The sequence below is a fragment of the Eubalaena glacialis genome, chromosome 7 (assembly GCF_028564815.1).
Source record: "Eubalaena glacialis isolate mEubGla1 chromosome 7, mEubGla1.1.hap2.+ XY, whole genome shotgun sequence".
Classification (NCBI taxonomy): Eukaryota; Metazoa; Chordata; class Mammalia; order Artiodactyla; family Balaenidae; genus Eubalaena; species Eubalaena glacialis.
The window spans coordinates 19,713,775-19,728,091 of NC_083722.1; the positions used below are offsets into that span (position 1 = coordinate 19,713,775).

The 14,317-nt window shown below is 39.3% G+C and overlaps 1 protein-coding gene across 1 annotated transcript in view; it reads right to left on the reverse strand.

Annotated features, from left to right (window-relative positions):
• Nucleotides 1-11,694, reverse strand: part of GPLD1 (glycosylphosphatidylinositol specific phospholipase D1) — a 47,019-nt gene extending 35,325 nt beyond the window's left edge. The window contains exons 1-3 of the mRNA XM_061194874.1: nt 11,598-11,694; nt 8,815-8,870; nt 183-261 (exon numbers count right to left, since the gene is read on the reverse strand). Of these exons, the coding sequence (XP_061050857.1) occupies nt 183-261; nt 8,815-8,870; nt 11,598-11,694 (232 nt within the window). The remainder of the gene's footprint in view (nt 1-182; nt 262-8,814; nt 8,871-11,597) is intronic.
• Between the last annotated feature and the right edge of the window lie 2,623 nt (nt 11,695-14,317).

Below are 14,317 nucleotides of genomic sequence, written 5' to 3' on the forward strand. Positions count from 1 at the left end.
GAATAAAGCGTTCAGAATTTCTATGCTTAAGCAAGTAAGTTTCGGTTAAATGGAAAATGCACCCAAGTCATTGATCAACAATAGTGGAAAATATAATGTGTTATTTTATATTTTTTTGAGTCCTAGCTATTCCTATCAACCAAGGAAAAGTGACATCATTTGGTCCATAAATCTTAGCTTACCTCTTTCGCAGATTCTTGGGTAAAAGGCGTCAGGAAACACGGTTCCAGCCTGATATGCATCCTGGTGTTCAAGTAACAGCTGGGGAGCAGGAAAATATAGAGATTAGAGGGCAAGCGTCAACAGTCTGGGAAAAGCAGACCCAGTCAATCTCCAGGTATGGGAAGTTAGAACAATGTGATGGCGGGGAGGGGGGTGATGGAAGGAAGGAGTGCAGAAGGAAGGCGTAAATAAAGAAATTATAAAAATTCATGTATAATCCAAACAGCACCCTACCACGTATAACTTCAAGTTCTTTCCTACCAAAAGCAGACAGGCTGATTAAGTAGTAGCAAAATTCACCTGTTTGAATTTTATCTCTTTTCACTTTTTCTGTCCACCCAGTAGAGCAGGATTTCCCCAAGGCTATTTCACTGACCCAGAACTGGTTTATGGTAAAATTTTCAATGATTTAGTGACAATCAGTGAAATGAGAAAAATACAGACATATATACATATATATGTGTGTATATATATACATATATATACACACACACATATGTTTAGAGTTGCTACCTATGCTTTAGAGTAAGATTATATCCTTTATAAGTTAAAGGTTAAGATTATAACCTTTTGGAGGGTTAAAAAATATCCTTTCCCCCTTTAAAATGATGTACAAGTCAGTGGTAGAGGTGTTCTTTTCAGCATTCTTCCTTGGTGGCCTGGCTCACTCCATCCCATTCCGACCCCCTTATGGCTGTGCCCAGATGCACGCCAGAGTCTAGAAAATGAAGACTACATTTCCCAGCCTCTATCGAGGAGCCCACTTCTCCCTCTTTTGCTCCTTCAGCCAGCACGGAAGTGCTTGGCCTTTCCGCAGCAAAGGTGGAGGGGGCCCAGGTGATCACAGGCAGAGTGCAGGGCATCTATTTTGCTCGTACGGAGGGTGGCTGAGGTGATGAGACCCCAGAGCCAACAGTCAAGGTGGTGGCTTCTTCCATTCCAAACCACACAGGAGAGAGCTGGACGTGGAGCTAGTGAATGGGACAGTGGCTGTCTGATCGCATGGTGGCCCTGGCAGGCCAGTTCTGTGTGTTTTCCTGGGAATCCGTTCTGGACACTCAGCTTAGAGCTTGCTCCTCCATTTCTCACAGTTTATCAGCACTGAATCCCCTAATACATGGTCTTATGCCCCTCTCAGCATATGCTAGCCAGAGGGGTTTCCATGGTCTGCAAATGAACTCTGACACCATGGGCAAAGTAGAAGTCTGGCACTCCAACTTCTTAATTTTTCAGTAGGGACTTACTAATAACATAGGCTATATATGAAAGCAACAAAGAGGTACCTCAAAGAACTTAAAACATAAGGAAATATAGTATCATCTACTTTTTGTTTTTGCTTTTTCAAGCAGTGTCTCATCCCCAGTCTCTTCCAGACAGACAGAATCTCTTCCATACTGATCGGTGAGGCTGACCATAGGGGTACAAGGCCAGCATATCCACTCCCACTACAGTGCTTGGCTCAGAGCTGCACATTTGATGGAAGCTAGTTCAGCTAGAACTTTCCCCAAGACTTCTCAGCTAGAGCTGTGAGGAAGATGCCTTCCTCGCATCAGGGATTTTAAACTTAGAGGTTGAGTCCTGGACGGCCAGTGTCTTCCACTAGGAGAGAGAGCACCATCTAGACCTCTTGGTCCAGCTCTTTCCTAGGGCTATCAGTTGCATGAACCCATAAAGTCTCCTTCTTTTCTAAAGATAGCTGGAGTTGGACTTTTGCCACTTAAAAGTAATAATTAACCTTATTGAATATTTACCTTCCAGCCACTGTTTTTCACTGTATATGCATTAAGACTTGTTGAATCTGCATCTCCCAGTGAGGCAGTGTTATTTAACAGGGAAAAATAATTCTAAAGTAAATTTTTAAAAGTAAAGGTGTCAGAAAAATAGTCAAGAAACTGCTAGGGGGAAAAAAAGTACAGAGGGAGGAGGTATCCTTCAGATATAAAAATGTATTTTTAAGCTACAGAAATTAAAACAGTATGATATCAGAACCAAAAGAGACAGATCAATGAAACAGAATAAAGAGTAAAGAAACAGACTCAAGCATAGATAATAATTTAATGCATGATAGAGATGAATAAAGGACAGAGTAATCAAAAATTGTGTTAGCACAATCCCACGGCAATGAGTATTCCATTTTTGCAGGGAATCCATACTTAGCCTAGGTGACGCTGACTTGAAGTTGACATTACCAATAACAGGTCACTGGATCCCTATCATGCTTTATGTCAAAATGATACAAGATGAATTAGGGAGTTAAATGTCAAAAATAGATCCATGAAATTAACAAGACAAATTTTAAGTGAATAATTGTATAATCTCAGAGTGGGAATGACATTTCTAAGGAAAACATACAGGCAGAAACCATGAAAGATGATGCACTTAACTACACAAAATTTTAAATGTTTCTGCATGGTTAAAAGCATCAGAAACAAATTTAAGAGAAAAATAAATAACCACAAGAATCACTTGACACATGACAGGCTACTATCTTTAATAAATAAGCCATTCTTCACATCAAGATTAGTATTGTAATAGAAAAATGAGCAAAAGACACAGGCAAGGGCTTCCCTGGTGGTGCAGTGGTTAAGAATCCTCCTGCCAATGCAGGGGACATGGGTTCGAGCCCTGGTCCAGGAAGATCCCACATACTGTGGAGCAAACTAAGCCCATGTGCCACAACTACTGAAGCCCACATGCCTAGAGCCCATGCTCCGAAACAAAGAGAAGCCACCGCAATGCGAAGCCCGCACACCGCCATGAAGAGTAGCCCCCGCTCGCCCCAATTAGAGAAAGCTCGCGTGCAGCAACGAAGACCCAAAGCAGCCAAAAATAAAATAAATTTATAAAAAAAAAAAAAAAAAGACATAGGCAATTCACAGAAGAGGCAATAGAAATAGTCAATAGACACTTGAAGTATATTTAACCTCATTAATAGTAAATCAATAATTTAAATGTCTGTTAAACCAATAACAAAATACCATTTTCACATATAAAATTGGCAAAAATGAAAAAATAATTTAAAAAAATAGACCATAAAAGTGAATCCATTTCCAAATCTGAACATAAAGACGTTTCAATGAAATACATGAACAATTAAGGATATTAACCCTTTCTTGGTCATGTATGTCTTCCCTGTGTTTTCTTTTTCTTTTTTTTTTTTTTTATTTGTTTCTGGGCCAAGGGGATTCGACTAGCAGGGCCAGGGCTGAAGGGATTTGCCAGGTAATGGATCACATACAAGGAGATCTAGCGTGTAAGAATATATATTGAGGATGATGGAGGCCAGGTTTCTCACTGTTGGAGAAAGGAGCTACAGATAGACACATGGAGAAAGCTAGAATAAATCCTGTGCTGATGGGTTGGAACTGGAGATGTTTTTGTGTGAACTCAGGGTTTTAAATAGGTAAAGAGACAGACACAAAAGCCAACTTCAAGTGAAATCTGGAACAGTTTGAGCATCAAGATAAATAATGTTAGTAATGTGATATAAACCACTGAATAAAATAGGAATCCATGACTGTATACTAATATAAAGAAAGAGATAAATGGGGAATAAGGAAAAGCTCTACCTTACAGCAGAATGCTAACTAATAAATGTAGAAGGAATGATGGAATCAGATAAACAATTTGGCAACCGTCAAAATTATTTCAGGCAAGAATAATCAATGGATGCTAAAAAGTTTGATGAGAAACAGGATATTTACATTACTTCAATATATCTCCTCACAAAATATTTACTTCCTAATTAATTTAAAAAGTAGAAAATATTTATTAACTTTCCAATATAAAAATGTGGCAGACACCATCTTAACCAAGTGATAAAATTAACATCAATAGGACTTCTGCTTCCAGAAGTGGGTGTACTTTTCCCTATTCTTCTTGCTAAATACAACTGAAACCCTGGGCATTGTATACAGAACGAATATAAGATGACTCAAAGGTGGAGATAAGTATGCAGATTGGCTAAGAAACTCAGGACCTGAAGAATAACACTGTGGTGAGTTCTGTGGATTTTCTTTTTACTTCATATATCCCAAACTGGATAATGGAAAAGCCAGCCACCAAGAAACTCCAATGGGTATAGACAAAACAAAACAATGCCACAACAAAAGCCTGCTCTCTCTAGCCACAGAACCAGGAAACGGACAGCCTAGCAAGACAGAGGACTTCTACACAATAACCTCTCTACTCCAGGTAAACACCACAGAAAAACCTGCGGCCCCACCCTTCCTCACCACCAGCTAAGGTCTAGTGGGGAGCCTAGACTTGTCCCCTCACGAGGCTGCAGTAAGGTGCCCCAGTGCCCCAACTACAGTGGTATCAGAAAAGGCTAAGGAGGAAGCCAGGACTTTCATCCCTGCCATCCTGCCCCCCTACCCCTACCCTTTGATGTCAGTGAGACCATGAAGAGAGCCTAGGCATCCAATCCCAACTGGCAGTAACAAGGAATCTCTCCCCATCCCCACTGGGGAGGGGGGCAGTGTCAAAAGAAGCCCAGGGGAGGTCAGGACATCCACCTCCAGCCAGCGATAAGAGGCCACCTCTGCCTTCTGACATCAGTAGAGGCCATGGTGAGAAGCAGCAATTAGGCACTCCTACCCCTCCTGGCCAGAGAGGCATCAGGGCAGGCCCAGTGGGGAACCTTGAATTCTAAAACCAGCTGGCAGTTAGGAGGCAGTGTCCCCTGACCCCTTCCCCGAACTGAGTGGTATCAGAAGAAGACAACTAAAACAGGAAGTTTAAATAAGATCCAGAGTCTCATAACCTAATACCTAAAATGTCCAGGTTTCAATCAAAGATCACTCATCATACCAAGAACTAGAAAGATGTCAAAAGGAATGAAAAGAGATAATCAGTAGATGCCAGCATTGAGATGGCAGAATTTTTTGAATTATCTGACAAATATTTTAAAGTAGCCATCATAAAAATGCTTCAGTGAACAATTACGAACACAGTTGAAACAAAAAAAAAGAGTCAAAGAAATAGAAGATATAAAGAAGAACTGAATGGAAATTATAGAACTGAAAAATACAATAGCTGAAATAAAAGTTCAGAAATGGTACAAGTTGACATCATGTGCCTTCTGGTAAAAGGCAATGAGAAGAATACAGCATCACTTCAATGGTCTATAATATTTTTGCCCAAAAATAACCTGCAGGAGAATCTAATCATGAAGAACCATCAGGCAAAACCAAATGAAGTTGCATTCTACAGAGTTACTGGACTGTACTTTTTCAAACTATTGAGGACAATAAAGACAAGGTAGGCCTGAGGAACTGTTACAGGTTGGAGGAGATCAGACAACTAAACACATGCTCCTGGAACCATAAAGTATATTGAGACAACTGGTGAAATTTGTAAGAGCCTGAGGATTGGGTGATAGTGTTATTTCAATGTTGATTTCCTGATTGTGATTATTATACTGTAGTTATATAGATACATATAGTAGTTATATATATGTATATGTATATATATGGTGTCCTTGTTTTTAGGAAATATAGTCCCTCCTTATCCATGGTTTTGCTTTCCTTGGTTTCAGTTACCCATGGTTCAAAAATATTAAATGGAAAATTCCAGAAATAAACAATTCATAGTTTTTAAATTGGGTGCCATTCTGAGTATCATGATGAAATCTCGAGCCATCCTGCTCTGTCTGCCTGGAACGTGAATCATCCCTTTGTCCAGTATATCCTGCCCATTAGTCTCTACTATTAGATCTACTATCAAGGTAGCACAGTGCTTGGGTTAAAGTAGCTCTTATCTTGCTCCATAATGGTCCCAAAGCACAAGAATAATGATGCTGGCAATTTGGATATGCTGAAGAGAAGCTGTAAAGTGCTTCCTTTAAGTGAAAAGGTGAACACTGTAGACTTAATAAGGGAAGAAAGTGTATGATGAGTTTGCAAGATATACAGTAAGAACTACTGTACAGTAAGAACAAATCTTCTAGTCATGAAATTGTGAAGAAGGAAAAGGAAATTTGTGCTAATTTTGCTGCTGCACCTCAAACTGTAAAAGCTACAGCCACAGTGTGTGATTAAGTGCTTAGATAAAATGGAAAAGACATTAAATTTGTACAATATTTTGATAGAAAGACCATATTCACATAATTTTATTACAGTATATTGTTATAATTGTTCTACTTTATTATTAGTCATTGTTGTTTCTCTTACTGTGCCTAATTCATAAATTAAGCTTTATCATAAGTATGAACATATGTATAGGAAAATACAGTATATATGAGGTTCAGTACTATCCACGGTTTCAGGCATCCACTGAAAGTCTTGGGATGTATCCCCCAAGGATGAGGGGAACTACTGTACACAAGGGTGTGTTGAAGGGTAATGATTACCACGTCAGCAACTAACTCTCAAATGGCTCAGGGGAAAATCAATACGTATACAGAGGCTCAAAAGGCAAATAGGATAAGTTATCGACAACTGGGGAAATAGGGTAAAAGGCATACAGGAATTATTTGTCTAATTTTTTCAACTTGTCTATCAGTTTTAAATTATTTCAAAATAAAAAGTTAAAATAAGGAACTGGTTAAATAAATTATGGTACAGAAAATTATGTAATGGTTTAAAATTATTCTGAAGATCTCTACTGATATGGACATGAACAGATATATGACTATATCTCTGATATGGTAAATGACAAAAAAGGCAAGTTTACAAAATAACGCGTAACTTAAAAAAAGAGAGAAAGTGCTAATAAATGCAGAGAAAATGCCTGGCATGATTTAAAGCAAAATGTTAATTTAACATTAGTTATTTCTAAGATTTTTTTTTTTTTTTTTACAATGCGTTTCTATTAGTTTTATAATCAGAAAAGATGAAATCTATTCTATGGGCAGTGAGGGAGGAGCAGAGCAAAGAGAGGACAGCAACCAACCAAATACCCTTGTTTTGATTTCCTGGTTAACGTACCACATTCTGTTTATTGTTGTAGAAAGAGAATAAAATCAGGGCCATAATGACCACCAATGTGAGGTACACTTGGTTCTTACAGTTCTTATAACTTAATAAGCTGGTTTTCTCAGCTTTATGCATTAGTCTCTTATTAACTTGATTAGGGTAGGTCAAAGTCATTAAAATGTAGTCACATCTGGATGTATCAGCAAATGATAATCCCAGAACCAACAAAACTCAGACCCCGAGTGTGCAGGGCTTGCTGAGATACCGCCAGCCTGTGGGGGTCTGTCTAGCATCCTTCGGGTAACCTGCCTCTGTATCCTTTCACCAAACTGGACCGATGAGTCCAGCAGTCACCAAAGAGCAGGTTTTAGTAGGGAGAAAGAGAAACTCCTAAGATTCCCACATATGGAGATATAAAATAGATCACCAATCCTTGAAAAGGGATTTTTTGACAACATGATAAAAGGTAAAGTAATCCCTATCTGTCTTCATAAGTTAAAAGGGAGAGGTGTGTGTCCTCAGGGCATTTCCAATGATGACATCAGTCTTTGGATTAAGACCAATGCTGAGGGGAAGTATGTATGTCCATTTAACATGCTTTAAGTTAGTGATAGGAGCTTGAATGCCTCTACTAGAAAATCACTCTGCTCAGGATTGATTGTTCACACCATGAATTAGATTCTTGCTTCTCCTCTTTCCTGTCGACTTTCTATCAGGGGTCAAGGAAGATGACAATCAAATATAAATGCTGTTTTTTTTTCCTAGAGGGCCTGTTAAATTGGTGAATAAGGAAGTTGAAACTAATGACTAAAAGTGATTTACGGATGATGCTAGATTTCAGTTCTGTTGTTGTTTTTTTTAACCATACTGATTTCCATACTGGATTGTCAAGACTCACTGGTAAATAATTTGATCCAATTCTGTTTTTTTTTTGTTTTAAATATTTATTTATTTATTTAGGCTGCACCAGGTCTTAGTTGTGGCGTGCATGCGGGATCTAGTTCCCCGACCAGGGATCGAACCCAGGCCCCCTGCACTGGGAGCTTGCATTCTTACCCACTGGACCACCAAGGAAGTCCCAATTCTGATGTCGTGAGGGAATTTAACCACTTCTCTCAAAGGTAATATTTAAGAATCATCTTTGTCACAAAGTTTTATTTACCTATAGAACTAGAAATAGTGTATAGGGCCAGAATGGGTTCAACTAATTTGAGGATGGGTAAAGGTGAGCCATCAGCTAGTCCTACCATGAATACAGTAGGCAGAAAAATTGGAAGGATTATCTCAAGGCATACTTCTCAATAAATACTTCCTTCTTCTCACGGTGATGCAATTTTTATACAGCACACAGAGATAAGAAGTGGAAAATAAATGGCTCATCTTAGGTATAACCTTTCTTTATAAGAACAAATAAGATTTAAATTTAAATGCTCTCAAATATTTTTCAAACTATCATTCATATAATTAAAATATTTCAATGATATTATTTAAATTATTATATATGTTCAAGTTGTGCTAGAGGAGACATATACATTTAACCCCAAATATTAATGTTTTATAAAGACATATAAATGACTCTTAAAATTACTATTTCAATATCTGTTAGGACCTTTGTTTTTCACCTACGAGAGAAAGTTAATGCCCAAGGAAGAAAAAAAAAAATCAAACTTCTTACCTCTTTGTAGTTAACAGTCCTATCCTGAAGGTGGAGAAACTCCAGAGCTCTGTGACCTGAGAGAAATAAATACATAAATCAATTAAATTCAACTATAACTGAAAACAGAATTTCCTAGAGATCACTTTAAAAGGAAAATATATAATTTTGTGGTTGTAACTGTCAAGGAAGTGGGAAATGAAAGTTAACTTTGCACTAGTAATTTTCATTAGCTATAATTAGATTCAAACAATATTTATGTTGTTATAATACAAATCAAAATTGCATGATGATTTAAAGTTTCTGCTTAACTAGCTCTTATGACCTTCGGTAAGTTACTTCACCTCTCCAAGGCCTCAGTTCCCACCTATGTAAAATTAAGTAATTAACATCCACCTTACAGGTTTGTTAAGAGAATCACAGAAAATAAATGCTAAGTGAGGAGCTCATGGCTGACACATGGCAGGAACTCAATAAACAGAAGTTGTCATCATCATATTTTGCTTCAACAGCCCACTGGGGTAGATAAACCCAAGTAGGAAATACAATACAGGGCCTAAACCATGGACTGAATCAGTGTCCCTCAAGTGTTTCCTCATCACTGGACTACTTTAGAAGGACAAAAAAAGTCTCAGAAAGCCACCCGCTCCACCCACATGCCCACACCCATAAGATACGCGCACCCACACCCTGAATCTCCTTAGAATCAATAGGAAGACGAACACTAATTATGAAGAGACATTCAAAGGTGATACCTTATTTCTACTGGAAGTCACATCCAATTTTTTTTTTTAAATTCATACAACAAAAATATAGCCACTACCATATTGTAAGCATTTACACCATAAGAGAGACAAGGTCACAGCCCACACAAATAACCTGTATATAGGATTCCAGTGATTTATAAACCAAATCACTGAGTGAGGCCAATTCTAATAATTAACTCACATAAATGTCAACCATCCACACAGGCCCTACATAAGAGGTGAAAACAAGAACCAAGATATTTATGAAATCTAAGTTATTAGTAAATAAGTGTTGTTTTAATCGCCTTTTATATAAAAATATTCAGTGCGCAGATTAGGAGTTGCCTTCAATTATGTCCACATAAACATGTTTATTATTTATTGTTACATGTTTTATATTGAGCATATATTAGATTAATATATATTAACATATTATTAGCACCTTTGTTTTGCAACTACTGAAGAAACAAGGAATTATCTGATTTTTAAAAATTTTTAGATTTCATGTCTAATTTTTAAAATCTAAAGATTAAAACCTTGAATATTCCCACTTAAATTTGTTCCTCTTTGGCCCACTGCTATAATTTCAGCAATTTCATTTTCATAGAACTTAGATGTGCAAAATAATTTAGAATTCATTAAGAAATTCAGCCCCCTCATTTTGCAGAAGAGGAAGAGAGTGAGTCACCCATGTAGTTTACAGCAGAGCTGGTACTAGAACCTAGGTCCAATTTCCTTTTCCACTGTCTCCTGACTCCCTTTTAGCAATAGATGTTTGTTTTTTTAAATAAATTTATTTTATTTATTTTTGGCTGCATTGGGTCTTCATTGCTGCGCGTGGGCTTTTCTCTAGTTGCCGTGAGCGGAGGCTACTCTTCGTTGCGGTGCGCGGGCTTCTCATTGCGGTGGCTTCTCTTGTTGCGGAGCACAGGCTCTAGGCGCGCGGGCTTCAGTAGTTGTGGCTCGCGGGCTCTAGAGCGCAGGCTCAGTAGTTGTGGTGCACAAGCTTAGTTGCTCCACGGCATGTGAGATCTTTCCAGACCAGGGCTCGAACCTGTGTCCCCTGCAATGGCAGGCTGATCCTTAACCACTGCGCCACCAGGGAAGCCCAGCAATAGATGTTTAATGGAAAGAACACTGGACCAGCTGTCAGGATATGTAATTCTTGACCAGGTCACTAACAAGTGAGCTGTGAAAACTCCCTGGGATCAGTTTCCTCTGCTGTAAAATAAAGGAACTGGACTCAGTGACCTCTAGTGTCCTTTCAAATCATAGAATTCTGTGATAATATAGTTCTTGCCCAGCTGAGCTCAATATTCTAGGTCTGTTTTGCATTGATAAATTTTCATATTTTATTTGTAATCTTGTTCTGCTTTGAATCTTCTGGAAGTAGCATAACTATAAAATATTGTTATTGTTTTTATCTAAAGAGTTAAAAAAACATTACAAATACATTGTGTCCAAGAAACAACTTTTTGTGTTACCATTTACCTATATCCAGGTAACTCAGCCTTCACCCCTGAGCTCATAGGCACTAGCTTGCTGTACCCCTGTGTTCCCCGAATCCTGCCATCATTCTGGGCATTTCTAGTGCCAGGGACCATTCCTTGCCCTCCCTAAAGCCAACCATCTTTAAAGCCACTTGACTCAGGGGACCCACTCCTGTGGCCACACATGGTCCTTTACATATACTTGGAAATGTAAAAACAAGCATAAACTCCTCACTCCTACCATATTCCACCCGTCTTTCTCCTCTCCCACTGTCAGTTCTTCTGCTTCATGGGAATCCCGAGTTTATCCAGTTCCTATTTCCCCACGCGGAGAAACAGCCAGGGACCAAGTGACTAAAGAGGTTTCCTGCTCCTCCACGGACCTTACCCCAATAGTCAATCCCCAATCCTGGATGACTCCATCTCTGGCTTTTTCTTCTCCACTGCCCCACGGCTCAGTGCAGCAGGGAAACTCATTATCAATACACGGGTTAGACTTTAAATCCCTTCCTTAACATTTCTGACAGATATACTGTCCTTAATACCATGACAAGGGGTCAGCACTTACCTATTTCTATGTGTGTTGAAATGCCACACGGTGAACTTCTAGGGCAGAGGGAGCCCAGTGCAATCAGCACTCCTGACCAGAATCTGAAAGTAGACATGCTCTCATTACTCCCTGCTCCTATGGTGACGAGAAATGCTCAGAGCTGCGGCAGCACGGAGTCTGAAATCCTGGTCCAGACCCACTGCTCTCCCGCTAAGCAGGTCACTGACATGGGAAACCCAGCCTCATTTCAAAATAATATCATTTTCCAGTGAAGTCAACTGTTTAACTACTGTTTAACTTCACCAGAACAGCAAACAAACTCCACCTGGGAAAGAAAAAAGCGATAAACTGAAATCTAAATGCCTCCAGGTGGTGCATTCCCATCTTCTGACCCCGGTTTCCCCTGGATTTCTTTTTAACATGAAATCTGGACGGAGACACAAGCAGAGTTGTCTCCAAATATTCTTTGCTTTCTTTAAAAAAAAAAAAAGACTCACCTGTCTCTATTGATAATCAGTATATTGGACCACCTCACCTTACAAAAGCTGATTTCTCTTGCATCTTTCCACACATACATCTGGTTACCCTGTTTCCTTAGCCTCGGACGCCACAAGTGCTGGGAAAGCTTTTATGATGGTCAGCTGGAACCAGCTTCTCTTTCAGTATCTGGCAACAAATTACGACACTTGTGTGAGATTACACAGCTGCAACCACTCCTGGTCTTTTTATCGCCACAAGTACTGGGAAAGCTTTTATGATGGTCAGGTGGAACCAGCTTCTTTCAGTATCTGGCAACAAATTATGACACTTGTGTGAGATTACACAGCTGCAACCACTCCTGGTCTTTTTATCTCTGGCTATTCTTATAGGGCTTATCCAGAGCCTGCTGCCTGGTCAGATTCCTGCAGCCCACACAAAGATGCCGATACCACTGTCGGTGGGTGGGGAGTGGAGGGGCAAGTGGGGAGAGACAGATTTAGGACCAAGAAAGAAGGATTCAGAAAATGCTAGGTTCCAAATACACCTGACAAAGTATCCAATCTATAGCACTTAACCCATGGGAAACATTAGGTTTAACTCTTCATAGAAATGATGGTGATCTTAAAGCTCGAATTATGCATATTATACCTTAAAAACAAGAAAGGAGATTTTAAAAGAGTGGGAGGACACGGTATTCCTTCTCAGGTTAGCCAAACGGAAGAGAATAGAAGATGGGATGATTTGAGACCCTTAGGTGTCTGCCAAGTTTCGTCTGTAACCCTAACTCTGCATCTGCAAAGCCCCAAGGAAAGGAATCCTAGAGCTCTCCCTCGACCCTGACGGCATGAGGCCCCACTGCTCCTGACTGTTTGTAGGTCAGAGGCCATAAGCTGATGTGTTTTGTTTGGCAAATAGGGTGTTTTATAAATTTAGGCCAACTTTTTTTTAATGGGGAAAATCCACATAGAAACCTAGATCTCTACCTCTCTTTAAAAGAACAAAACAAAAAACTGGCTACATGAACTGACATTCCCATGTGATGTGACCATCCGCTGGAGCTGAAGAGCCAGCAGTCTCCCCTCCACAGACAGAGGATGCCCTCCCCACGTCCTCCAGCCCTCACCACACACACAACGTGTACGGGTTGCCATGCCCCTCTGGCCATCAGAGGCCATGGGGTTTGCTCCCCTCTCACTCCGGGCTTTCCAAAGCCTGCAAGTGAGGGGGAGGCAATTATAACTTAGGGCTCTGGTAAGCCCAGAACACCCAGGAGTATTCAATGAATGACAACAGTAAAGGGTTGCAAAGGGTCGACAGGGAAAATGTAACACTGCCTGAAGACAATATCTAATCAGATTTAATAAAACAAACCTATCCAAAAAGCACCAGAGAAAGAAATGGGTTCAGGGTTCAGTAACTAAGCCATATTAATGCCAAATTTCTCACTACATATATTTTTTGTGTTTAAGATTCAGAATGACTTAATTTTAGGTATGTAATAGAAAGGGAGGGAATTATTTTCTTAGGCAGTACAGTGTGATGGTTATGAGATAGGGCCTTTGTAGGACAATGCTGCTTGTAACAAAGATATGACTTTTAAAGGAAAGTTAAAATAGAGCTGGCAATATTAAGAAAACTACCTGACAAAGGTGTATGGAATTGTTTTTCTTTCCACCCCATGCCCTCTTTTCCTAATACAGGTGGCTTTGTTATAAAATAGACATCATGAGTCTACCATTTAGAGCTTTTCTGGAAATAGAGACACAAGCTGAGAAGTAAACATGCAGGTATATTAAGGAATGAGTGGGGAGATACAGGCTTGAGAGCCACAAGGCCTTGGGTTTCATTTGGGTCCCTGTTCTGCTACCTTCTATTGGGGTGACCTTGGACAAGTTACTAAAAGTTTCTTTGCCTCAGTTTCCTTACTTATAAAATTATCCATAAAAATGGGGATAATAATAATGCCTACCATATAGGGTTGCCGTGAAGATGAGTATATAGGTAACATGCTTAAAAGAGACTGGTATACAGTAAGTGTTTAATGAATGTTAACTATTATCATTCAAAAGAAATGTTCCCTTTCTAAAAGATGCACCTTAGACTTCTACTGAGTAACTATATTCCATATTGAATTTAAAAATAAAAACTTTACACTCAGATATACAGTAATATACCTTTTATAACAATTTAGATTTGTGTATGAAGCCAACACAGGGTAGGGCTTTTGAAGTGAAGGTGCGTCTCCTTGTGCAGTTAAA